Source organism: Diachasma alloeum, unplaced genomic scaffold (assembly GCF_001412515.2).
Source record: "Diachasma alloeum isolate Michigan unplaced genomic scaffold, Dall2.0 Dall_scaffold_00681, whole genome shotgun sequence".
In the NCBI taxonomy this organism is placed as follows: domain Eukaryota; kingdom Metazoa; phylum Arthropoda; class Insecta; order Hymenoptera; family Braconidae; genus Diachasma; species Diachasma alloeum.
The window spans coordinates 340,137-365,955 of NW_021680813.1; the positions used below are offsets into that span (position 1 = coordinate 340,137).

Here is a 25,819-nt window from a genome sequence, read left to right on the forward strand (position 1 = left end):
ATATATATATATATATATATATATATATATATATATATATATACCTCTTTATACACTGCGTACATATACGCCTCCATATACACTACACGCGGCTATCCTCGCCTCTTCTCGGAGAGGCCACTACGTCAAATCGGAGGCGCCTATATAGGTACCTCTGGGTTTAACCCAACTTTCTGAAATGGGCGATTCCACAATTTCGCGATGTTAAAACCCGGAAGGAGTGTGTTTTTCGAGGGGGGACCGAAAAATTTTCAAAAATCGGAGGTGACTAAGGTGAATGTCCTGGTAGCTAACTCTTTAAGTAAGAGTCAATGAAAGAACGTGCATAAAAATAAATTCTGTTATATTGGTCATAGAGGAATTATTCTAGAGGATTACCCAACTTTATTTGACCGAAAACAATTATTTTCAGCTATGAAAATATTAAACAAACCAGAAACTAAACGAATTTATTATGTAAGAACTATGTCCTAGTAGTTGAATCTAAAAAACGTCCATGTCCCAATACCTGAATCCCTATGTCCCCTAGTTGAATCACAAGTTATTGCCACGGAAATCTACACTTAATAATAAATATCGTTCATTAAATAATAGATTGCTACGCATATTATGACATATGGATATGATCATCATGACATTATGCAAATAGAATCAACATTCAGTAAGTTTTCTCAATAAAATAACACTCTTCAGATTCCAGTCGGTAGGTGTGCAGACTCTAAAATTTCTCTCTAAAGGAAAAATTTAGTTTGAAGAAAACAAAATTTCTGATTATTTTATTCACATGCACTGAACGATTTTCGATAGTTTCACTTATGACAATATCTCACACGTGTAACAATACGAAACTTAATAGTGAAACAACGAATTCAGCTACTCGGGCATAGGTTAGGTCTGATGGCCCAATACCTGAATAGCTATTTATTGGCATAAAAAATTGTTTTTCTCGAAATTTTTACTACTTTGACGAAAGTTTAAGTCAGTCCCTGCTTGATGAATTGTTTAACTAATTTGTCAATACTCGCATGACTGAATGAATCACTATCATTTGATGAGTCACCTCTTAGCAGTTGACACTAGGAATCGGACGGAAGGGAGCAATTCAGCCGAGTATCAACTTTAATTGTTGAATCCAAATTTTTTTTGGTGATTTTTTGTTGAAAAAAATCATTTTGAAACCAATATTTTTGGTGCAATGTTCGCTGCCAACATTGAGGCAATGTCAATAAATTGAATACAATAAATCATTGAATTCAATTGAAATTCCATCGTTATAAAAATTCACATGTGGAAGCGCATTGCTAATTTATGAGCGAAAATATATTGACTATGTTGTGACGAAAGCAATTAACTACTTTTATTTTATTCCACTCTTGACATCAAATCAAGTTCATCTAATTATCAATCATTTCAACTATCTTTCAATTTCAAAAACGTTTTCATCCTCTAAGGTGAATTTCAATATCTCCACTCTATGGCCTTCAAAACGGAATGCCACTGTCTCCACTAAAGCGTTCTACTACGCTTTTCACCTTAGAGTCTATAAATTTAACATTCTTTCATAAAAAAAAACGTTTTCTATGGTCAGGGAGTTTCCTCAATTTGACCGGGAAAAGTCAGGAAAAGTTCAGGGAATTTTGTTGAATTTTCCAGGTGGACACACTGGTATAAATACCCTGAAATATTTATGCAAGAAACATTACTCACCACCTAAACCCATCAGGAAGCAAGTAACCAGCAATATGCAGGTCCTAAACTTAATGAATTGGTGTTACAGTCCTTGCCGAGAAAGAACTGGCAACAGCAAAGGGCTACAGCGAAATCGACAATGCCCCAGAGGAGAAAGCTCGAGGGATTACAATCAATGTCGCTCACGTTGAATACCAGACACCAAATCGTCACTATGGCCACACCGACTGTCCTGGTCATGCGGATTACATCAAGAACATGATCACAGGAACATCGCAGATGGACGGAGCAATTCTCGTGGTAGCTGCTACCGATGGTGTCATGCCGCAGACCAGAGAACACTTGATTCTTTCCAAGCAGATTGGTATTCAACATATAATCGTCTTCATCAATAAAGTTGACGCTGCTGATAGTGAGATGGTTGAGCTCGTGGAGATGGAGATTCGGGAGCTGATGTCAGAGATGGGATACGATGGAGAGAAGATCCCAGTGGTCAAAGGCAGTGCATTATGCGCACTCGAGGGGACGGAACCACAACTGGGTAGCGAAGCTATTCTGAAATTACTGGAGGCTGTTGACAATAACATCCCAACTCCGGCCAGAGACCTTGATAAACCCTTTATGATGCCTGTTGAGGCTGTTTATTCTATTGCTGGACGTGGAACTGTCGTCACTGGACGTCTCGAACGTGGAATCATCAAAAAGGGAATGGAGTGCGAATTCGTGGGGTACAATAAAAATTTCAAGACTACAATCACTGGTATCGAGATGTTCCACCAAATTCTGCCACAGGCAGAGGCTGGCGACCAGCTAGGTGCCCTGGTCAGAGGCGTCAAGAGAGACGATATCAGAAGGGGAATGGTGATGCTCAAACCTGGCACCATCAAGGCTAACGATCATGTTGAGGCGCAAGTATATATTCTGAATCCTAACGAGGGAGGCAGGACAAAACCCATTTCCAATTTTATCCAGCTCCAGATGTTCAGTAAAACATGGGATTGCGCTACACAGGTTACTATTCCGAATAAGGCTATGGCTATGCCGGGTGAAGATACTACGTAAGTTGAATTTTCTCTAGGGATTAAAGTAGTCTGAATAGATGTGAATTTTTCAAGATGAAAATCTGAAGTAAATTTTAAATGGAAGTTAAAATGGATAGAAACATTCAGGTACATTTGTGACAATGGGTAGTCTGGTATTATTGATAATAATTAAATTGAGGTAGGGAATATCACAGTCTTCTGAAAAAATGATGAAGGTTAAGGAAAGGATTGAACTTGAGAAGAATAACAAAAATGAATAAAAACTATATTCGATATGAAAATTATTAACAGTCTCAAACTTTTATTATAAGTAATTCACGTTTCTGAGATTTTTTTATAAAAAAAAATTATTGGACTTCCGTCAAGAAAGTATTGGACTTGTCAAAAATTCTCAAGTTTTCTTTCTGAGTCAGCAAAATTATGGTATCCATTTTTTCATCATTACATCATAAAACGGAAATCTTCAAAAATCGAATTATATTTTTTCCTGCTAGATTGGAGCTCAAGCTTCTGAGGCCAATGGTGTGCGAGAAAGGACAAAGGTTTACCCTTCGTGATGGTGCGAAAACCCTTGGAACTGGTGTTGTTACGACTGTTCTTAAATCTATGACTGACAAAGAACGCGGAGCTCTTCTTGATGGAAAGAAAGCAAGAGAGAAGGCTGCAGCAGCCAATTAATTATTATCAACTCCATTGGAAAATCGATAAGCGTTACCTGCAGTTTTTTTCACGAACTAGGGTAGTTTTACCAAGAAAAAATTATAATACTGGTTATTATTTCGATTTGTAAACATTGAATACAATAACCGGAATAAAAAATAAAAAAGAAATCCCATAAACCGAACATTCCCCAGGGATTTAGGATCAATCAGTGTTAAAATTAAACCCAAAGTCATTTGTTAATTATGGTTAAGATGATAATTATCATTACATTCACTTCATTATAATGAAAAAAAAACTCCATATGTGTACTAATCACTTTTTAAAATCTTCGAGTTGGAAACTCAACACATTGTATCAACAAGTAAGGAAATTAATTATAATTAAATAAGAAAATGAAAATATCATGGGTGTTATTTATTTATTGTATATCAGACAGCATTGTCATCTATGCTGAACAGACCGAATCATGAAAAAAACAAATCAACCTGCATTTTACAATTACCATTTACTTCAAACGCAATCGAATGTAATTTATTAATTATTCCTAAACTTTACACATTCCGCATATTTTTATTCATTTTCCTACAGGATAATGCCTTTTACAAGGGAATAAACTGAGGATCATTACGCGCGCACTTTCAACAGTGATTCTTAATGGGGAAGGGGGACAAAAAAAATTAATCAGTTGCATGGTTGTGAACGAAAAGCGAAAATATTTTGCTCACAGTACAAAAACAGAAAAAAATCCAATTTTCCCATATAATTTAGTTCCAAACGAATCATACATTCACTTTCGCTTTATAAAAATATTAAACAGCCCACGATGAAACCGCTAGGGATTGACCGAACTATGCACTGCATTTTTTGTTCCATCGTACGCTCGTCGTATTTTCCGTGATTTTTTTAAATGTAATTATTTCGACAATTTTATCAATTTTAAACATCCCAACTTTTTCAATTACTTCAATTTTTGGATCCCTAATTGCTGATATTATGGTAGTTCTAAGTGTCAATTTTGGATGACGTGTCAACCAATCAGTTATAATTTATGCAGCCATTGTTCTTTTTTTTCGATTCCGTTGATTTGACTTCAGAGAAGAATTGTTTCATAAATTATGGCAATTTTTATTTATTGATTGAATGATACAGATTCTTGCCCAAATACTTTCTTCAATAACTCTTGGGGAGAGGCTAACATTTTTAATATTGGATGGCAGTAACAACGTTGAATTGGTGATAAACGATTTTTAATGACTCACAGGAATTACCAGGGATTAAACGAAATTGAATAAAACCTAAGTAGTGTAAAAAGAGTGAATATTCGTCTTTGTAAAAGAATCTGCAATCCACAGAGGTAAGCACGTAACGAGTACGTAGAGCACTTATTCTTGCATAGGCCTTACAATAGGAAATTACAGTTTTTCTTGTTTATGATATTGAATTTTGTTGTTTTATTAACAGTGAAATTTTTGTCACGGCCATACGCACATTGTGTTTTTAATGAAACTAGAGATCTTCGTCGTCCTCGGGGAGAGCAGTTTCTTGTGCCTCTTTGAGATCCTTCTCGATCTGCTGCTGCCATTGTGGATCCATGGTAACTTCTGGTGGAAGAAGAGCAGGCATCGCCACGAACTCGAGATTGGGGTCACCGATTAATTTTCTTGCAAGCCACAGGAAGGGCTTTTCGAAGTTGTAATTACTCTTGGCACTGATGTCGTAGTACTAACCATGAAAAAATTAAGACATTGAAAAATTTAAGTATTTAATATTTGATAATTTACGTGAATAGTGGAGTGACAAGAGGAAATTTTATCAAAAATCATTTGTGTTGGCAATTTTTTCACCTACAAAAACAGGGTTTCTTGAAATTCCTTGTTGAATCTGTTCATTTTTAACATATACTCGAAATGATGGGCCCATTTACAAATTATCGGGTGGAAGAAAAATGAGAAAATCAATAAATATAATCACAGCTGACAAATTAATTTAAATAGAGAGGGGCAAAATGAAACAGTCAAATAAAAGACGTTTGACGCAATTCAAGATCAAAAACATTTTTTTTCAACTTTTTTTATTTGTGGGAGTGTTGATGAGAATAATGATTTTCTATTCAATACAGTGGAAAATTATTGGGAAGTTTTGATGGGCGAAGATTTTGTTAATGGATTATTCGATTGAAATTCTCATTTCCCTTTTTCCCCCTCTGGATCTCCCCCTGGACCTTGCATTTTGCTGTTTCATTTTCTTTTCAATTAATCCATTGACAGAATCTTCGCCCGCCAAAACTTCTCAATAATTTTCCATTTTACTGAATGGAAAATTATTATTCTCACCAGTACTCCCAAAAATGAAAAAAAAAGTTAATAAAAAGAAATATTTAATAACAAAAATTTGGTTTGCTTGAATTGCGTCATATAGTCTTTTTTTTTAGTGTTTCATTTTGACTCACTCTCCCCTATAAAAAATTGAATACGACTATCAAATCTATGGAGGAGTCATAAAACTTAATCAATTATCATATTTTATTAATTACGTAATGAAATTCAAAGTAAATGACTCTAGAGAAACGTCAAGACATCTTTTGCTACAAAAATTTGGTGGGAAATAAGAGGAATGACATTCTGTCATGAAATCACTCGTTTTCGAAATACGTACACTTCTAACCAAATGTGAGAAATTAATACACGAAAAAAAAATTCTTAAACAATTATAAAGAAAATAATCACCTGAAGATTCTTCTTTCTGTGGAACACAATACTCTTGGCCTTGACTTTCCTGTCCTTGATATCAACTTTGTTCCCGCAAAGTACAATCGGAATATTTTCACACACTCTGACAAGATCCCTGTGCCAGTTGGGTACATTTTTATACGTCACACGGGACGTAACATCAAACATGATGACAGCACACTGTCCCTGGATGTAATAACCATCCCTAAGACCGCCAAATTTCTCCTGGCCAGCTGTATCCCACACGTTAAACCTAATTGGCCCACGATTAGTGTGGAAAATCAGTGGATGTACTTCAACACCAAGGGTGGCAACGTATTTCTTCTCAAATTCACCAGTCAAGTGACGTTTTACAAATGTTGTCTTTCCAGTACCACCGTCACCGACGAGCACACACTTGAATGTAGGCATATCAGGTTCTTGCGCCATTTTTGCGTTTTTTAATCCCCTTTTTGTTACTCTGAAAGCTGAAAAATACCACAAGTCAAGAAATGAATACAAATAAAAGTTATTGACGAGATAATGAAAACTATTAGAAGTACTTAGGGAGTTGAAAAACCGTTAAGTTATGAAAATCTTCGTTTGAACATTGGAGCAGTTGGAAAGTTAGCGAATGACGCTATGAATTGACAGAGACTGACCGATGAGAATCGGATAACTACCGAACCATCCATAAAACACTCAATTTTGCCTGCAACTAGCTACTCCTTTACATGAACTCTTAACCACAATTTTGTCCACGATAGATGACTAAAAAACAACTTTTAGAGTAACTAAACTGGAGTTAGCCGGCCGCCTGTGTAGGGAATTGCGCGCCTTCCACCACGCCGAATAGCCTCTGAATTCTCTCGAGGTGACCGAAAAAATTCTCCAAGTTACCTTCGAATGGCGCCTAACAAACTACCCAGGAAATTCGTTCTCTCGGCTTATATTGTCCGATGCTAACGATCAATATTATTGACAATTGTGCTTAAATATATCAATAATGCTCTTCGTTAATGTATGAATTATTCCCACCGTAAAGAAAATTTCCCGGCAATAAGCGATGGATGTGAAAATGAACGATAAAACTTACCGTCTCGCACAGTCGTTATGGCTCACAATGGCGTTCGTTCAGGTACCACGATGATGTTGACAACGGCAACCGTCATTCGTTGAAATTTCAACGGACGATGTTAGTTATGAAAAAGTTTTTAAACGATGGAAACTAATTTTTTAATCAATTTTTTAGACTTGATTTAATAAAGTAAAATGTTTTTGAGGAGGAAAATAGAAAAATTCGAGATTTTATGTGGCGACATCTAGGAATTATTCGTTCAGGGACGAATATTTGGAATTTTATGCGATAAATGTCAGCCATTTTTAAGCGGGAAAATGCGAAAAACAATGGGACTGATTTTTTATTTTGGTTCTTCAATCGTTCTCAATCACTAGAATGAGTGATAGTACATTTCGACACTAGGCCGCGAGGAACTTTTCGGGCGAATATGAGGTTACAGTACAAGCCGAAGGCGAGTTCTGTAATCATACGAGGTAGAAAAATTCTTCACGGCCGCGTGTCGAACAATATTTTTTGTCGTTGGGCCCGAAAAGTGAATCACTTTACATCTGGAACATGAATTTCAAGGAATTAATCCACTTTTAAATGGTATACTACATTTAATAATGAATTTAATATCACGAACCAGTAAATAATTAAATACAATTCAACTCAAGTTCCACACATTGATGAGTAAATATCCTTGACAATGCCTTCATTTTACTTTAGAATCCATATTTCACTAGAAGTTATACTATTTGCCATGAATATTGAGATATTTCCAGAAATTGACATCAAATTTGAAAAATCCGTCTGATTGCACCTTTTTGCTGCATATTATGTCGGCGATGTCTATTGGTCGAGTCCACTCACACCGGTCTCTTTTTGAACCAATGAGTTGCAAGCCGTTCAGCGCCCCCATCATGAGTCCGGAATTGTCATCCTATCACTTCCCAAAACAATCAAATAATAATTGAATATAATTGAATCAGTGATTGGCAATGAATATCCCGCCCCCAAAAATTAAAAATAGGACTTGAAAAAAAATGTAACGCATCAAGGGGTGAAATAAATGCTAGTCACGTCAGTGTGCATTGTTGACGTCATTGGCGCATGCGTCGATTGTCGAACGGCACTGCAGAAACAGGCGAGTTTGCGAGCGTATCGATTTTACGATCCGTGTCTGTCCGCGATTAGTGTGTCCGTGTTCCTTTAGTTTTTTAGTGATCGGTGAGTTCGTTATATTACATGGATAAAACCGTGAATGGGATTACAAACTAGACGATACAAACTGTACGTCCGTTAACTCCAATAACCATCGTTGAATCATGACCAAGGATAGATTAGCAGCCCTCGTCGCGGTGAGTTTATTACATTCAACAAAACACCTTACACCCTACGAACCAGTGCCTCAATACAATTGGTGTACCATTTCATCACGTCACTCTGTACCAATGTAATCGTTAGTTTTTTAACTATTTTTTTGCCATTGAAATTGCATCACTTGATAATTAATTAGGGTTTTTTCATTCATCAATGTGAAATGTATCCTGTGCATTTTGGAGCACCGGGAAGTAAAGAGCGCGGTGTGTCAGTCATCCGGTCAAATATGCGATATGTCAACGGTAAAGGCGTTCCCATTGTTCGCTTATAATCTCCTGTTAAGTAGCCAATGTACCGGCGAGTCATACTGAATGTCTCAATTGTCGTTTCCTTAATCGTCAGTTTTTATTTTTAGATTCACTGATTTTTATTGACGAAAAATATGAATTCATTAATTCTAATTCTTCCTGTGTAATTAGTCTTTCGTTTTATTTTTTATTTAGTCAATAAAGAAGGTGAATTGAGGGTTATGGGAACATAAAATGTGCATAAAACTTTTGTACTTGTTCACGAATGGTTGCGGTAGTGGAAAATATTGAGGGCTATTATTTGTTTATTTTCGGAATTATGGCCCAAGTTTGACAGAATACCCCACTATTATCTGCATGGACGACCGACACACACCTTCGCTTTGAATTTGGTTAACTGTAGATGGGTTTGATCGAGTTTGTGTTTTGTATTGAACGGATGCTCTTTAAAAGGGTTTTAAAAAATTTGAAGCAAAGTTTGCTTTGGGACAAGTGGGGGAGAAAAACTATGCGGATCATTCCTGTCACGATCACACGCGTATATCTCTATCTTCATAAAATCAGTTACTACGAGTGTCCATTGACCACTGATAATGTGATAATTCTTGATTCATTTATTTTTAAGGGGCGTCGGTGAATGAAAAGTTTTACAAGTCGAATAAAATGGGAGGAAAACAGGAATGCTGCAAGTCAAGCTGTTTTATCTCCCCGAGTAGTACAAAACACCAAAAAATCTTGACAGATTCGAAAAAAATTATACTGATTATTTTTCTCACTCGGATTTCAGCCAATCAGAGCGCAGTATTTGAGGCTGTCAAAAAGTTTTATTTCGGAAATTTCTAAAAAATTTCGGACGAAAATTCACTACTAGCTTTTCAAATGTTTCTCATCTTTCAACGCATTTCACGTTTAATATTCTGTGTGATAGATAAACAAAAAAGTGGGTTGTAAATGTATGGCTGTGTAAATGTATCCGGATGTTCACTGCACTCTGCTTGGCGGAAATTCGTGTGGAAAAACCCGTGGATAACCCGTCAAATACCACTCGTGCTTCAAAATTAATCGGATATTTTCCTCAAGCTTCCCTGCCTGGGAACGAGTGTGTCAAATTTCGCAGAAAAAAACACTCCGAAGCACACTTTCGTGCTTCGCACTCGGGATTTTAAACCTGCGAAATTTGACACAATCGTTTCTAGGCAACGAAGCTATAGGAAAATATCCGATAATTTTGAAGCACTAGTGGTATTACTACTGGTTATTTCCCTCTAGCTTTTGATAATTTCCCTCCAGCTCTGCAATTGTTTCTCTAACGAAATAATTGTCAAATATTATCCTGTGGAGTGAAAGAAAGTCATGAAGAAAGTCAAAATAAGTCGGTTTGGGAAGGATCCGATTAACAAAAATAATCCGTCGAATACCACTTGACCTCCACAATTAATCGAACATTTCCCTCATGTTTTCCTGCGTATCAACGATCAGGATAAGTTTTGCAGAAAAATAAAAATTTTAATCTGCAAAACTTCTCCCTCTCATTGCTACGCAACAAAACAATCGGAAAATATCCGATAATTTTGGAGGTTTCATGGTATTACTGCTGATTATATAAGGGTTTATAGTAAAGTATAGAGAAATCGGTTTGTCACCAATTTAAATGACTGTAAAAAAGTCAATTGAACAGCTAGTGAGTTTCAACTGAAAGATCACAGCAAACTTTTTTCAGGCCCCAAGTTTCCTACAGAAAAGACCTCTACATTTTTATTTCTCTAACCCTTCTCTTCCCAAGCGTATTCCAATGGACACTTGTTTTGGAGTGTTTTAACTAAAACTAAAAATTGAGAAAACTTTTAAAGTTCAACTGAGGTGAATTGTTTTTCGAGGGAAAAATTATTCGTCGCATAATTAGGCTTCACATACTTATCATCATTGCTCCTTACAATTTTCTCAAGGCTGCATGGCCAGAGAGACTATTGTCCTAGAATTTCTACCGTTTTTGTCATAAGGATGAGTGAGGCGGAAGTTTTACTCCTAACAAAGTGCCATGACAGTCTGTCAACTTCAATGAGAATGAAATACAAACAACAATGACGCATAGAATTCTTTTATCAATATACCCCTTAACGATACAATGCACGTACTGATAAATCTACCGCCAGTATGATTCACAAGCTCTCTTCATAATTTTCACGTTTTTCAATTCTCGTTAATCACATAAATGGCTTTTTTTCTCTTTGCCCAATTCAATCATTGAAAATTTCTCACTGGAATACTTTTTACGAGGTTGAACATTCCTTTTGAAATCAAGTTCACCCTGCCTCACAGCGGTGTCTTTGTGGATTGTAGGGACGATGCGCTAACGAGGACAATTCTCATTGTTGAATGAAAGCCCAGAGGTGTCAGTCTGATTTCTGCAGGGAGAATTACCTTGAGCACGCGCCTGTTCCTTCCTGACACTCGCAGTGGGTTGACTATTGTTTAAGAAACGAGGAATAAAATGTGGGAAGATCTTGAGATGTCAAATAATAAATTCAGTAATGAGATGTCGGAGACAGATAAATTTTTCAATAATTTGCAGACTCCTCTATAAATATCTCTGAAAGAAAATAACGTTTGACTTTTTTCTCTGGATCCGTCGGTTTCCAAGATATTTACAAAATTGAACATATATGCTATGATATATTGAGTTTTTTGCCTGATTTTATTTTCCGATCAATGTAATATCCAAATTCTCCCGTAAATGTATCAGAATTACGTAGTTTTGGAAAAGAAAGTCCATAAAATTGTTTTTAGATGAAATTTATGCAGTTGCCGAGAGGATTCTTTGATCATTTTGACGAAATTTAAAAATTTTTGAGATACTAACAGTATAATGTACTATATTTTGTTTTTCGACCCGTTTTTACTATCTCACTCACTGTAGCAGTCAAATAGTATCCTCTGCATTGTTATCTCGGTAATGAAAAGTTTCATTTGAGTTCTTGGATAAATGTTTTTATGTTTTTATGTTAAAAATTATTGACATTGGAGCGTTGAATTCGCTTCGAGAGTTCTCATTTGAATATCCTACGTACGCATACAGACCTCGTTGCGTATCCTTGACCCAAAGTAGTGTGTTCTGTTCTCAACTATCATACTTGAAACCTGCATCGTTTCATTTATTTCTCACGTCCATACGAGGACACAACTTCCTCTTGCATAAGTCACTGTTTCCAGCAGCAGGATAAAATGAGAAAAAACAATGGCTCAGTCTAAGTTCAATCATCTTCTTTCCCCTAGAGGAAGGCAATAAGAGTTCTACAGTCGTAGTAAGGAGTAGGAGAAAATACGTCTAAAAGCACCATAAATTGGCTTACATATCCCTCGAACTAACCGGCGAAAATTTCAGGAAGAAATTTTGTTCATTAATTTTTATACTCAAAAAATGATCAAAAATCGAATTTCAATTTTTTTCATTGCCGGCGTGTCGCTGTACAGGCATAAAATTTTCGAAATAATTTTTTCACCAATTTTCATTCATCAATTTTCGATGGAATAAATTGAATTTTGGTTTTCAAACAGATAATGCAGTGACGAAACAAAAATATAAGCTTTTTTGAAAATTCAAATTTTTTTATTTTCTTGCTCAGAATTGATAGAGACAATCATATGTTTGAGACAATCGTGTAATGGAAATTGAAGGCTATAACACACCAATAAACTACAAGTAAATAATTTTTTTGGATAATTTATTTTTTGAAACTGCCATACTAATGATAAAAAAATAAAAACAAAATTTAGTTCATTGGTGTCATGGCTTCCAATTTGCACTCAATTTGTCTCTACCAATTCAGTAGCGAAGCGATAAAACGGTTTAAGGCGACTTCACTCTCATCTGAGTTTTCGAGTAATATCTCTGAATCTGAGGGAGATAATGAAATTTTTTGTAATAAACTTTTTTGTAACGTGAATTCAGTGCTACAGAAAAGATTATATTCAAAATTTCACAATCTGCCTTAGATTCCGATATATTCATTGAAAACAGTAGGCGAAAAAAAAATGACCGAAAATGACCGGTCATTTTGTCGGTTCCCACATCCAAAGCGTGTTACTACCCATCGGCTATTTTTTCCTTCGGCTATTTTTTTCGTATATTCATTGAAAACTGGCAAATAGCCAAAATCGACTTAAATCGTGCTACACTTCGTTACGGAATTCTCAGAAAAACAATCGAAAAATTGGAATTTTCAAAAAAGGTCACTTATTTTCTTTCGTCACTATATTCTGTGTATGGAGACTAAATTCAAGTCAATGCATCGAACATCCTGGTAAGGGGAATATTTCGAGGATTTTATGACTGTACAGTCACATGCCGTCAATAAAGAAATTGAAACTCGATTTTTTCTCACTTTTTGAGTATACAAAATACGTACTAAAATCATCAACATAGTAGAGACAATCCCCTACAACTTCTAAATTTTATTGCAGTCTGCCTCTATCAAATTGAAAAACGATTCCCAAAGTTTTAAGTATTTCGTCCATCCGATTTTTGAGATATATATTTCGAACATGGTGTGAACGAAGTGATTGAAGTTTTGGAAATAATTTTTGAGTGTGCTCAATCACATATGATCCACATTTTGGGTTCCTAGAACATTGGGCAATTTTCACCATGGATAAGTGACTGAGGTAGTACCTTAACGCTTATGCAACTTCTGACCGGAAAACTGAAACTAACAAATGTACAAACATTTATATTTATATTCATATGTACAAATCTATTTCAATTGTGAAAGAATTTGTACACGACTTGAAAATATTTGTACAACGAGATCGGCCGCACGTGCTACACACGCGCCCTCTCCTCTCCTCACATAGTGGCGCTTAGGTTTCAGCCTTACGCTTACGCTTATTCGAGATTTTCGAGATATTTCGAGATTGATTTCCTTTCTCCCTTTTACGATATAGCATCCTAGATTCTCCTAAATCGAATATTCCGCTGGTGACTTTTACGATAGTTTCAGCTTCATCTCCTGACCCTCACTGTTGACAGATATTCGACTGTGATCTGTATAAATGCTGGATCCATCAGATTCCAACCATTACGCTCTTTATGCCCCCCATGCCCCGCCCGTCTAACCATCGCCTGTATCTTCACTCTCCTTTTTTTTATTATTTAGACAGATGAGCTTTGTAACTCGTTAATTAATCACGTTAGGAGAGAACATCAAAGTACCTTTACTGTAGAAAATTTTGTGGAGTACGAAAAAGGTTTCTTGATATATCCTAGCCAACCTGTTCCAAAAATATTTTCAAAATAATTTGCATGAAATTTCTGAACTCATCTGCATTCTGCAATTGAGGCATTTGACTTAATAATGCAGCAACGTCTGAGACCGGTCAGTGCAAAACCTAGGTCAAAGTCAGAGAAATACGACAGTGAAATGCTGTGGCTACTCATTGGATGCGAACGTTGAGGATCCTCTGAGGTTTTAATTGAGAGCACTTAACCAATTGAAAGGCTGCGAAGGATAAACGCCACTTACCGTGAGGCGATCCTCAAACATAACGAGTATCACCCGAGGCTATTAATTGATCGATATTATATGTATAACTGAAATTTTGTCATCTATTTGCTCCATTTACAATAGTTTTCAGAATAGTTTTGTAATAAAATACTCTTTAATTTTGTTTCTTCAACATTTTCAGGCTCAGTCGGATGACGACGATGTGGCGGATGAGGTGTCTGTCCCCGTGGGTGGGCAGGAGGATTTCATGACAGAATTCTTCGCGGATGTGAGTAATTAATCACTTTCATTATTCATAAGTAATGATATTTTAATTGATGCAAATGGGAACTTATATTGGATTTCATCCAAAGTGTTGTGAGATTTTTTTCCTAGCTGCGATAGTTTCTTACAAAAATTATCACTTGAAAATTTCTCTTACAATTACTCATGAGTGAAATATTTACCTCATCAAGAAAACAAAATAGGTCGACTTTAAATGTTTGACGGGTTTCCTTTGAAGATCATTTCGGTGTTGAGCTACGAAAATTCGTTAGAGATCTCTTTTATAAAAGAATCAAGAGCATACGTCCTTTACTTACAAAGGATATCTCTTACCTTGTTGTCTGAGATTTAATATTTTTCTGAATCACCTCATCAGGGAAACTTATATTCAACTAGACTCATCTATTAAATTTGATCTCTTTTATAATCAAAACTTGATAAATGCATTAGATTCCATCATTCCCCTGTTCTTAATTCCTAGAGTCTATTGTCTATGTGATTATTCAACACCAACAACAACCTCAAATCCTGGAAATAATTAGCGAACACGAGAGTGATGCTGAACGTCGTTTTATCAAGTTTCTGTACTACAGTTGGAATTCTCTGGGGTGTGACATTTACCAAACTCCCATACATCCACAACTTTGCCACTCCGTATCTGTATGTTCAGTAATCACGTTCAACCCCGTTTATAGTTTGACTCTTGCGCAATACGTTATATATGCGTGGGCTGTCAATATACCCTTGATAACAGAGATCCAATCACCTTCTTGTCACACTTGACTCTCGATGATATAAAAAAGAAACACCTACACTTATTGAAAAAACCTCTGACGACACGTCCAAATATGCATCATGTCATGTCTCAATAATTTTCGCAATTTTCATGCTGAAGTTAATTCTCAGACGGAAGTTTTTTGGTTCATTCAGTAACAACAGGTTTTGTATTATTGTTTTGACCATTCCAAAATCGGCCATTTTGGAATGGTAATTCTTTTGAAATAATGGAATTACATGCTGATAGAATTGTGCATGAAATTAGAGGAATCAACGTAATCTCTAAACTCATGTGAGACAAACTAATAGAAAAAGGGTATGAGGCTAAACGTCATAACGCAAAAATTGAGTTGCATGGGATCACTATTAAAAAAATCAAAGTCAATGTGGTTGATTGTGATACTTGGCATCTAAAATTTAACTCTGATTCTTCTACAGTTACCGCATAGATGTGGGCAGAGAAAAATTTTCAGTTCCCAGACCGAACCTGATTTTAAGAAACTCATGGTTCTAGAAGGCATTGTACTGAGAATTAAAAACTGATTATTTAATTTCACAATAAAAATCTCAAAAATACAGTACCAAAAAACTACTTGTTTCAAGCAAAAAAAGTTTGACGTCAAAAACCGTACGGTTCTCAAATCAAGAACTTTATACCGTGCCTAAACTAAAAAATTTGGAAAGGGATATAATTTTGGAATAATTGAATATCATTTCAACTTTCATTGAGTTGTTGGGTCACGTGATGTACTTCACGTATGAAAAAATCGTATAAAAATTTTCTATACGGATTACGTATAGAATTTCTGGAGGATTTTCGTATATGACATTCGGATATTTCTATACGGATATTTTTTATACAAATTACTTTTATACGATTTCTATAGGTTTGATCCTATACGACCCACTGCCACATGTATAAAAACATTTGGTATGGAGTTGCGACATTTCTCTACGTTTTTCTCCGGAGTGTTTAGACATCTTATGTATGGAAACAAAAATTTATTTAAAAATTTATGTATAGAAATAATTCGTATAGAAAATATTCGTATAGAAATATCCGAATATCATATACGGAAATTCTATAGAATTTCTAAACACAATCCGTATAGAAAATTTCTATACGATTTTTTTATACGTGTTTGGGTAACGAAGGACTGATAACTGAGTAGATTAATTTCAGAACAGAAAACATCATGAATTCAAGAAAGTAAACAAAAAAGTAAAGGTTCTTAATTTGAGAACCTAGAAGTTCTAAATTCCAGAAACAAGATTTCTCCAAAATCGCAAAATAACCGCCTTTATGGGTGTACAATAGGGAACTTGCTTGTTTAAAAAAAAATTTTTTTTTTCAAGAACTCATATTTGATAAGGAAACACACGGAAAATAGTTTAATAATTATTTATCTGCTTTTAACAATTGCGTTTTTTAAACGTTCTAAAAAGGCCTGTGACGTTAACTCACTGAAGACCGAAATTTTCGTGCGGCGCCGTCAACCGGTTCAATACAGCTTCTGAAATTTAGGAAAATACTCTGTACATGTACTTGGCTCCAAAATGTCAGAAAAACCGGATCGAGTGATGAAAGTTCCTTATAAATATTGTTTTGTACCAAGATGTAAAAATACAACAGTGAAAATTATACAACCACGGTTCCGACACTTAAATTCCCCGAGCACGCCTTTTGAAAATCATTTTTCAGCACGAACTTCATTTGTTAGTGCCAATATATTTTTGTTATCCACTTTTAATAATTGTTTCAAACATGACCCCCTTGATTTGTTTTGGTTGAACTTCTCGCACTTTGAGAGGCTTGAATAACTCAATAACGCTGCTAGTAGTCGCAAGGGGAACTTGATTCCAGTGAGTTGACGTCATGACCCCAAAAAAAGTGTTCAAAATTGATCCATTTTTAATCAGTTATTACAAAATATCCAGACCACCTTTCGGAAAATTTTTTACTCTGGAATAGTTCATAGACTACAAAGACTCTATTCATTTAAAAATATTCGAAAAGTGGACTCTATGGAAGTTCCCTATTATAGCAGATTTAAGTAAACCTACTGAGGAATAAAAGTTTTTTCCGATTTTTAGAGAAAATTTTCTTAAAGTGGGAATTTCAGTGATTTTCTGAATTTTTTAGCTCGCTAATTTTTTAGTATCACAAAATTGCCGAATTCCGAGATTTCTACTAGAGAAAGTAGAAACGTTTTTTCTCTAATCAGTTCCAATGATTCTAATCATGTGAAAATCATTCATTCTCGCTAAGGAAATCACCACTAGTTATTCGTGGAACGAATTAAATCATGGATTCACTGAAATGATCAAAATCACTAATGGGATGACACGAAATAAACGGTATTTTGGAATCATTATGTCACTCGACCGTGAGTTTTCTAGCCGTTACGTGTGAAATTAGTACTAGGATTTTCTTTTTTCTTCACTTATTCATAAATGATGTCATGAGATCATATATAGGGTACTGAGTTCATTATTATAAAGTGCAGCTCGTGAGGTTCTGAGGTAATCACCGTAGTTTAAAAAAATCGATTGTATAATGAATTAAACAATGCGGTTATGAATTTCTTCAGTGTCAACAGATTATTCCATTAGAATCTCTGAACCTGACGGATTTAGAGAAGCTTACCAAGAGATCTCCTTCGTATAGTGTATGAAATTTCGTATCAATTCCTGGGATAACCTGATAATCAATGAAAGTCATTATGGCATTGGATAGCGCAACAAAAGTCCCACAGGGAGATCATCTCCTCTCTCTAGGAAACAAATAAATAAGAAACAATTTCCGTGCGTATGTAGGACGCTTATTTTAATAATAATAAAGATTGGGAGGTTTATAAAAAGATGCACTAGAGGTTGGTTTATCATTCTGTTAAGCTATTTTAGATACAGTATTTATACTCAAAAGGAATACCAAATTTCCATGAAAAAAATACCTCGTAAATTCATAGAATATTTTCTGAAGTAATACCCAACCAACAATATATTTGCTTCACTCATCCACTAATACATGCTTAAGCGATACGCCAATTCATACTGTATATATGGAATTCTCTCAACTCTGTCAGATAGCACGTTTCTCGCGACTTTCAACACTCCTAAATTCTAAGTATACCCGTCTTCACAACTCACCGATCGCTGTCACCTTCAGCCTGACAGTATAGTTAATTCTTTCCAACAGCAGAATTATTACTTGACTTTCCAGCACAAAAAGATACCTGTGCTTTTCTGGTGCATTTATTCCTCAGTATGAAATTAATCACTCTCAATAGGTCTCTCATCCACTTAAATATTTTTGCCACTCGAAACTTTTTTTTAATCAAGAATCGTTGACGCCGTGATCCGTAAGCAGCCGTACACAATGCGAAAGAGTTAAGCTCCAAACTTATTTTTCAAGTTGAATTGGAATTTTGTGATTTTCTCACCACTTTTCTCGACTTTCCTTTGTGCTTTTCTTTTGTTTAGCGTCTTTTTATCTCCTTTCAATTTGCACGGAGTCAATGTTTGCTATCGATTTAGCCATAGGAATATCCTCATGTCAGAAAGAAATTTATACTATTAGATATTCGGAAATGAGTAGTCTTCAATCGTTAATATCCCTTGAACAAATGATATCATTTGAATAAATGAAGTCCTATTTTAAAGGTTAAAAACTTGAAAAAAATTAGTCATTTCTATTCTCAAAGTTTTTATTTCTACATGGAAAAATATGTAGAATATGCAGCATTTTCGGCAGATTGATATCGTTTATTTAAGGAAAAAATTATTGTAGAAAATTATCAGTTCCATGGTGTATTCAGAATAAAATGATTGACGAAACAAACATGCAATAAAAATTCCAATTCTCGAATTGATCTCCAAATTGAATATTGTTGCACAGTCGTAAAAATGTTAATAGGTTCAGAGAAAAGTGGCAGAGGTGGGTTTCTGTAGTCCACTACTACTTCCATCACCACCATCACCATTGCGAGTCCCTTGAAATTCATCATAAACTTCGCAAGAATTTTCGCATAAACTTCAACGTCCAATTTTCCACGAGTCTACCGATAACGAACAAGTCGTTCCTTCGTATTTTCTACTTCGGTTCCTTTGAGTGTCACTTCCAATTACAATACCTATACCAATATATCTATATCTGCACCGTATGCCATCGTTAAATAAAGACAATTCTTCTTTCTCCACAACTCATTTGTGGTTTTTTCTCATGAGAGATTTCTTGAAAAAATATCAAAGAGAAAGGTTTTATTGAGGAGTAGAAGAAAAAGTATTTGTGCAGTTTATTTTGACTAAACCTAGGGATGCAATAGTAATAAAAGAAGTATACACTCGTCTCGTGTTATTTTTTTCCATTTAGGAAGTTCGCGAACGCGCCCTCACCGACAAACGACAGAGTGTGGGCGTCTTCCAGTCTGAGTCCTCGATTGTAACACTAGCTCGTCGTGAATTGTAGATAGAGATGTAAGATTCCCAGTAATTTTGCATTGGTATTTCCCATTAAATTTTTTATTTTTTTTTATTTATTTTATATCGCTTCGAGTCTGATGAGACTATATGGCGATTGATCAAGACTTTAAAAATGGTTAGATCTCACCATTCTACCCGGCCAGGAATCGACCCTGGAACCTATCCGTTGTGAGGCAACGGCCTTAACCACTACGCCAGGCCACCGGATTTCCCATTAAATGAAATGGTCAAAAGGAATTGCTTATTATTTTCCAAATACCTTGAGAAGGGTTTTGAGCAATTCATCGGTAGACATTTGGCTGAGAATTCTGTGGGTTCTAGAGATAAAACAAGCAGGGTTGCGAGCCTATTCGACAGAAGTAAGAAGTTATGTGTTATTAGCCTTTTTTGTTTCCGAATGGAAGCCTTGTATTTGACCCATTTTTCGATTCGGCAATTTTGATCGGAAATGATGTAGAATGTCATGAAACGTAAAGAAATTATGTTTTTACGTCATGTCTGTATGTATGTGTGTGACAATTTGGATTTTGGGTGAACAATTTTTCGAAAATTCAACATAAATACGGTGAAATCGGTAGATAGAAATCTGACATTTTGGCCCCTGATAGCTATGAATGAACTCTATTTCGGCGCACTGATTCAGCCCAGTCGGCCCAGTAGTTCCTGAGATATATCAAGTTGTATATGAGGTATTCCACGTCAAATGAGTCAATGGCCGACCCTCACCCTCCTGGAAATTAATGGCGATTTTTTCTACGATCGGGGAGGTTGAAAAACTATCTCTCAAATTTTTTCAGATTTTTTCGGTAGCCCAGTTCGGAGATGTGATTTTTTTCACATTTTTCCGTTTTTTCCGATAACTTGGGTTCTATTTGTCCGGGGATGCTTCCTCGTTCCAAGACTGTGTTGAATAGAGCAAGCATCCGAGAAACCCAAAATGGAGTCAGGGCTTTGAGCATCTCATTGGAGATACCATCAGCACCAGGTGCCTTGTTGATTTTCAGATGTTTGATGCTTCTACTGATCTCGGCGAGTGTGAACGGTTGATCGAGTTCCGGAACCAAGAGCTCAGGAATATCCAGTGGGACATCAATACAGGGGGATACGGTTCACGATAAAATTTGGTCCAGGAATCAATGTGCGGACCAGCGTCTCTTTGTCCTAATTTAGGCTTGCACCTGTCCACCGCAGCCTAGAAAGAAGCCTGTGAAGAGAGGTCTGCAAGGGTGTCAGCGAGGAAACGGTCATAGAGCTTTTTCTTGGCATCCACAATAGCTCGAAGTCACTTCTTCAGAAGTAGGAAGGCTGATTTAGCTTCTGAAGCAAATCTTGAGGCGAAACAGGTATTAGATGCCTTTTCCAGTTGCAATTTTAAAGAGTCGCAGTCCTGATCAAACCATGGTTTATTTTTGGAGACTATGGTACCAAAACGACCCGGGTGGAGGCAGGGTTTAGGGGTGACAACAAGTCCTACTTGCTCAGCTGCATTCCAGATTGCGCACAAGATTTGATGTTGGGTCAATATCAAATTCAATATTTTCCGGACATGGGGTCCAGAGACAAGAGGACTGAGACTCCAGAGCGGTTTGAAACTCCTGAAGTTTGTCGACATTCCATCTGATCCTTGGGGTGGGATTAACCAACGTAGTGGAATCAACAGGGGCAGGGGAGGGGGAGACACTGGACCAAAGAGAGAGAATGAGGGGGAAATGGTCTGAGGAGGTAATCCTCTCGAGGGAGGGGGGAGGGGTGAGCGTTACATGCAGGCTCTGCGCATTACACGCAGGTTGTGCGTATTACACGCAGACACTTTCGGGATCATGCATGGTATGCGCAGATTTTGCGTATCATACGCAGGTTCTGCGCATTACACGCAGGCTCTGCATATTACACACAGACACTTTCGTGATCATGCATGGTACACGCAGGCCCTGCGTATTACACGCAGACATTTTCGCAGACACTTTTCCTACGCGACGTACGTTAGCAAGGCTGTCTTTGTGTTCTGATGTGGTACATTTTGAATTTCATTTTGATGAATTATAATTATTGAATTGACTATTATTATGACTTTGCGATTAAGAATTAGTATCATTCAATAACATTATTCATGTTCAATCTGAGCAGGATTAGAAAATGTAGAATCATGAAATCAGCTTAAAAATTGAAATTGTATCAATGACAGGAACTTAGTTTTAAGGCTTTCGAGAGCCATGCCAACGGCCATGATTATTGATATCATTGGCTTCCGTACGGATGCCGCATTTGGTTTCAGCGTTGCGCCAATGACAGGAACTCTTCATTTCATCGGCGAAATGAGAGAGAGGGGTCTTCGAGGGAATTTTAATACACGGAGAGAAATTTTTGATAAAAATTATCCTACCGTTCTATAAAAGTGTACCATGAGTCATCGCTTCCTCATTTCTATCCCGAAATTTAGTAAAATTAATATACGATGATCAAATTTTATTGTACGCTAAAATTTCTCTAACGTAGAATAAAATTTGATCATCATATATTAATTTCTATTAATAGAAAATAAAGCGGATTAAACGTTCGGTATAGGGAGCACTGCTTAAAGCTGTGAGGGGAAAAGCGAGTTGAAAAAATTAGAGGACCGAAAAACTAGAGGTTTTCTACTGTAATCGTGAAAAAAATTATCTGCTCCAGTAACTCAAGAAAAACGTAAACGAGTAGAAGTTCCATTTGTTTGACCCTGCACAATTTTCCATGTTAGCTTTGCCTGTTCAATAAGATTTGAAAAACATGAAGATAGGAAAAATATCAGTGTCATTATATTGTTTCACATGTCCCCTACCTATAAACCACTCCGGCTCCTTTGAAAATCGATATTCTGGTCGCCCCTATTCGTGTGCGGTGCTCGACCTTTTGCCAAGCACATTTTTAGGGGAATTAAAAGGAATGTTCATGTGATTTGTGAATTTCTGGCGAACATCTCTAGGGTCATTCTTGTAGTGGGAACGAGGCCATGAAGTTTTATGAGTCCCTGTAAAAGATAGCCGTCAGTCCGTCAGAGGAATAATATTCCAAACGCTTTTCTTCATCTCATCGTCTTTTCTACGTTTAATGCACTTATAGGAATGAGGAGGGTGGCAATGGTCCAGACGGCGCCCATTCCTTTATTCTTTACGATTATTTCTCCTATACCTGGCTTCTATTTAACTTGCGACTCCTTGAAACGTGATCCACAAAGGACCAAGAAAAACAACTGTCTGCATTTGGGCTTAGGGTAAGGATTAGATCATCGATCTGAAAATAATTCTGATTTTTGGAATTATTTGGCCATTTTTACTAGGAATGGCATAGCTATGATGGTAGATAAGCGATTTTAACTTATTCTTCTTGTTCAATTATTCTTGAATATACACAGACGAAGCGTAAAATTTTAATAAAAATTTTCAGAGCTATTACGGCATTGACTATCGTGTCAATCAATAGCGTATCACAAACGTGTGAAAAATTAACGAATTGATGCATTTTTGATTGTATTGAAGTTAGAAAAAATGAAACTTTTCATTTAAATAACGTGGAATAGCACAATTGAACACTTTCACTTTCTTAAGTTTCCGTTCCAAAAGATGTCACGAAAATACTAAAAAAATTCAGTATGCGCAAAAAATAGTTAAGTCAAAAAATCTGAACTCAAAAAAGAAGAAAGCGAGAAGTGATCTGATGGATGGAACATTCTTCATAGTAATTAAAAGTAATAAGAAATAATACATCAAACGGGAGAGACGAGCATAATGATACTGAGGTTTCTATGGATGAAGCGGGTGAGCCGAGCAAAATATATCAAAAGTTTAATTGGGAGAGACGAAAAAAATAATCCTAAAATCCAAATGATCTTTCCCCTGCAACTTGCTTGAGCCTTCTAACTATTCCACGTGTCTCTCTCGTTTAACCCTTAACAACGTGTGATTCTTCGGAACACGTACCCTATTGTGACGGTTTAAGCAGTAAACAGTCACAACACCTTGCTTGTATTGAATTTTAGAATCGTCCTCGTGACCATATTAATTGATTTTTGTGAAACGAAGCAATTTTCAATCGCCCACAGCATTATATTGTGCAGTGCCTGAAGTTTTTGGTTTCAAAAAATTAACAACTATGGACACAAAGACGATTCTAAAATTCAACACATGCAAAAGAGATACCGTTATGAATGTAAGCGGTTGGATTAATTATGAAATTTTTACGAGGAAATGACTATATTTTATTGTTATCATTGAATATCAGTAATTCCATTATTATCAATGCTAGTCGCTATCTCAAGGCTGTTCCTGTATGCCACTTCATTCGAGCTTTTGGAAGTTAGAATTCCCCATACAGTGAGTTTGAAAAAGTTTGGTCACTAGGAAGGTCTAAGAACGTTTAACTTCACTATTTTCGTAACATTTTTTTCGCAATAAATTAAATCAGCGAAGTTTCAGATTTTTGGCACTATTTTTTGCGGAGCTAAATTTTTTCGTCATTTTATATAAGAACACATTAAAATTGAAATTTGTTTTTCATTTTTCTCCTGCATGAAATATACAAGCAATTGGGAACTTGTACGGCTAAGATCTACGCAATCAATATGTTTTCACATTTTTGGCGTTATTTTTGGCATAAGGAAAAAATAGCTTTAAATGATGCAGGGGAAGGAGATCAGAGAAATGCAGAAATTTGAGAGATTGAATTTAGTTTCCACAAAGCAATTCCATTTTTCTGCATCTTCACTCTGAGAGACTTACCAAATGGCATTTTCGGATGATTCATGAGGATTCCCTTACATTCACATGCAGACCGATTTGATTCGGAGACTCGATCAGCCGGAAAGAAATCGTTATCTACCCGGCTATGTATACTCCGAGCAACTCTTGAGAATCTGTACCATTCCCTTTTATCACTTTTTTCTGTCTTCCTCTTTTCTTCTTTTCGTGATTCTCTAAAATCCCTTCGTGAGTATTACACTTAATGCTTCTATTCTCAGGAATTCCTCCGTTTGAGTTCTTTTCCCCTACACTTGTGAATTGATGAATAGTTTGGGAATTCGTCCATCGCGTGAATTTTCGCTAAGTATGTGCGGATAACAATTGATAAAATAACTAGTGCATTGGTGAAATTAATGAGCTTGACATGCATCTATAGATTAACGACAAATATCCCTAAAAAAGCAGAAAATATTTATTGAGAGACATTTTTAACTACTTTATCTTAATCTTGTAGCTAATAGTTATAGTAATAACCTCGAATATCGAATGTGTAAATGTCATGATATCTACACATTTCATAATCTCTAAGATCATTCATCATAGATAAAGGTGTTTCATAATATATAGACAAAACAGCACATTTTGAGACTGCGCGTAACGGCCGAATGACAAATATGTTATAAACGAAATTTTGTTGAACAATTCCACTTGTGTGAATCATGAAAAATGACTCAGAAAAATTATTTATTTGAATTAAATACATAAGTTCATTTAACTTTCACACTGAACTGTCGGTCTGTGGGACCGCTATCACTACTTTTACAGTGTATAACTATTGATAAATGTAAGAAAAAAAATCAAACTTTCAGTAGCTTCCTATTTCATCGGTGCCAATCCATACAAATCGTTTTTATTTTTTTTCACCCCGATAAATCTATGAAACCACCAATATTTTTTCTAATTTATTCCACTGAGGGAATTTATAAGAAAAAATCATTAGCACCAATTATTCATAATGAATGCCATATTTTTGCTAGTTCTATAATCGAGGATTAACAGGTGAGATTTATATAAAAAAATGTTCATAACAAGTATTTATGTGTGAAGAAAAAAAAGTAAAGTTAATAAAAGATTACACTCATACGTTTTGTTTCTTCTGTTCAACATTTTAACTCTGATTTGAACCTTCAGTTACAAAAATTATTGGTTCATTCACTCAAATAAACGTATAAATATTAACAAATAGTATTTTTCCGGGCTGCTGCGATGGGGTTTTTTACTCGTGT

General features: G+C 35.9%; 4 protein-coding genes across 14 annotated transcripts in view; 2 read left to right on the forward strand and 2 right to left on the reverse strand.

Moving 5' to 3' along the window:
- Positions 1 to 542, reverse strand: part of LOC107044126 (methionine-R-sulfoxide reductase B1) — a 10,053-nt gene extending 9,511 nt beyond the window's left edge. Inside the window, exon 1 of the mRNA XM_015265889.2 lies at positions 509 to 542. The gene's annotated coding sequence lies outside the window, so the exon portion shown is untranslated. The remainder of the gene's footprint in view (positions 1 to 508) is intronic.
- LOC107044124 (elongation factor Tu, mitochondrial) overlaps positions 1 to 3,797 on the forward strand; it is a 5,270-nt gene extending 1,473 nt beyond the window's left edge. The window contains exons 4-5 of the mRNA XM_015265880.2: positions 1,778 to 2,747; positions 3,227 to 3,797. Of these exons, the coding sequence (XP_015121366.1) occupies positions 1,778 to 2,747; positions 3,227 to 3,410 (1,154 nt within the window). The 3' untranslated portion in view covers positions 3,411 to 3,797. The remainder of the gene's footprint in view (positions 1 to 1,777; positions 2,748 to 3,226) is intronic.
- Positions 3,789 to 7,392, reverse strand: LOC107044125 (GTP-binding nuclear protein Ran). 6 transcript variants are annotated; one of them, XM_015265881.2, is made up of 3 exons: positions 7,200 to 7,392; positions 6,122 to 6,591; positions 3,789 to 5,117 (listed from the first exon to the last, which is right to left on the reverse strand). In XM_015265881.2, exons 2-3 carry the CDS (start codon positions 6,551 to 6,553, stop codon positions 4,902 to 4,904), a joined length of 648 nt encoding a protein of 215 aa, XP_015121367.1. In that variant the 5' UTR covers positions 6,554 to 6,591; positions 7,200 to 7,392; the 3' UTR covers positions 3,789 to 4,901. The 6 variants fall into 6 exon arrangements, with proteins under 6 accessions (XP_015121367.1, XP_015121370.1, XP_015121371.1 ...); XM_015265884.2 differs by lacking the exon at positions 7,200 to 7,392 and adding an exon at positions 7,142 to 7,189; XM_015265885.2 differs by lacking the exon at positions 7,200 to 7,392 and adding an exon at positions 7,004 to 7,134.
- A 918-nt stretch (positions 7,393 to 8,310) lies between these two features.
- LOC107044131 (syntaxin-1A) overlaps positions 8,311 to 25,819 on the forward strand; it is a 66,949-nt gene continuing 49,440 nt past the window's right edge. For all 6 annotated transcript variants that reach the window (XR_001461300.1, XM_015265900.1, XM_015265901.1 and 3 more), the window contains exons 1-2: positions 8,311 to 8,524; positions 14,477 to 14,563. Coding sequence is in view for 5 of the 6 variants with exons in the window: in XM_015265900.1 (XP_015121386.1) it covers positions 8,492 to 8,524; positions 14,477 to 14,563 (120 nt within the window). In the remaining variant the exon portion in view is untranslated. The remainder of the gene's footprint in view (positions 8,525 to 14,476; positions 14,564 to 25,819) is intronic.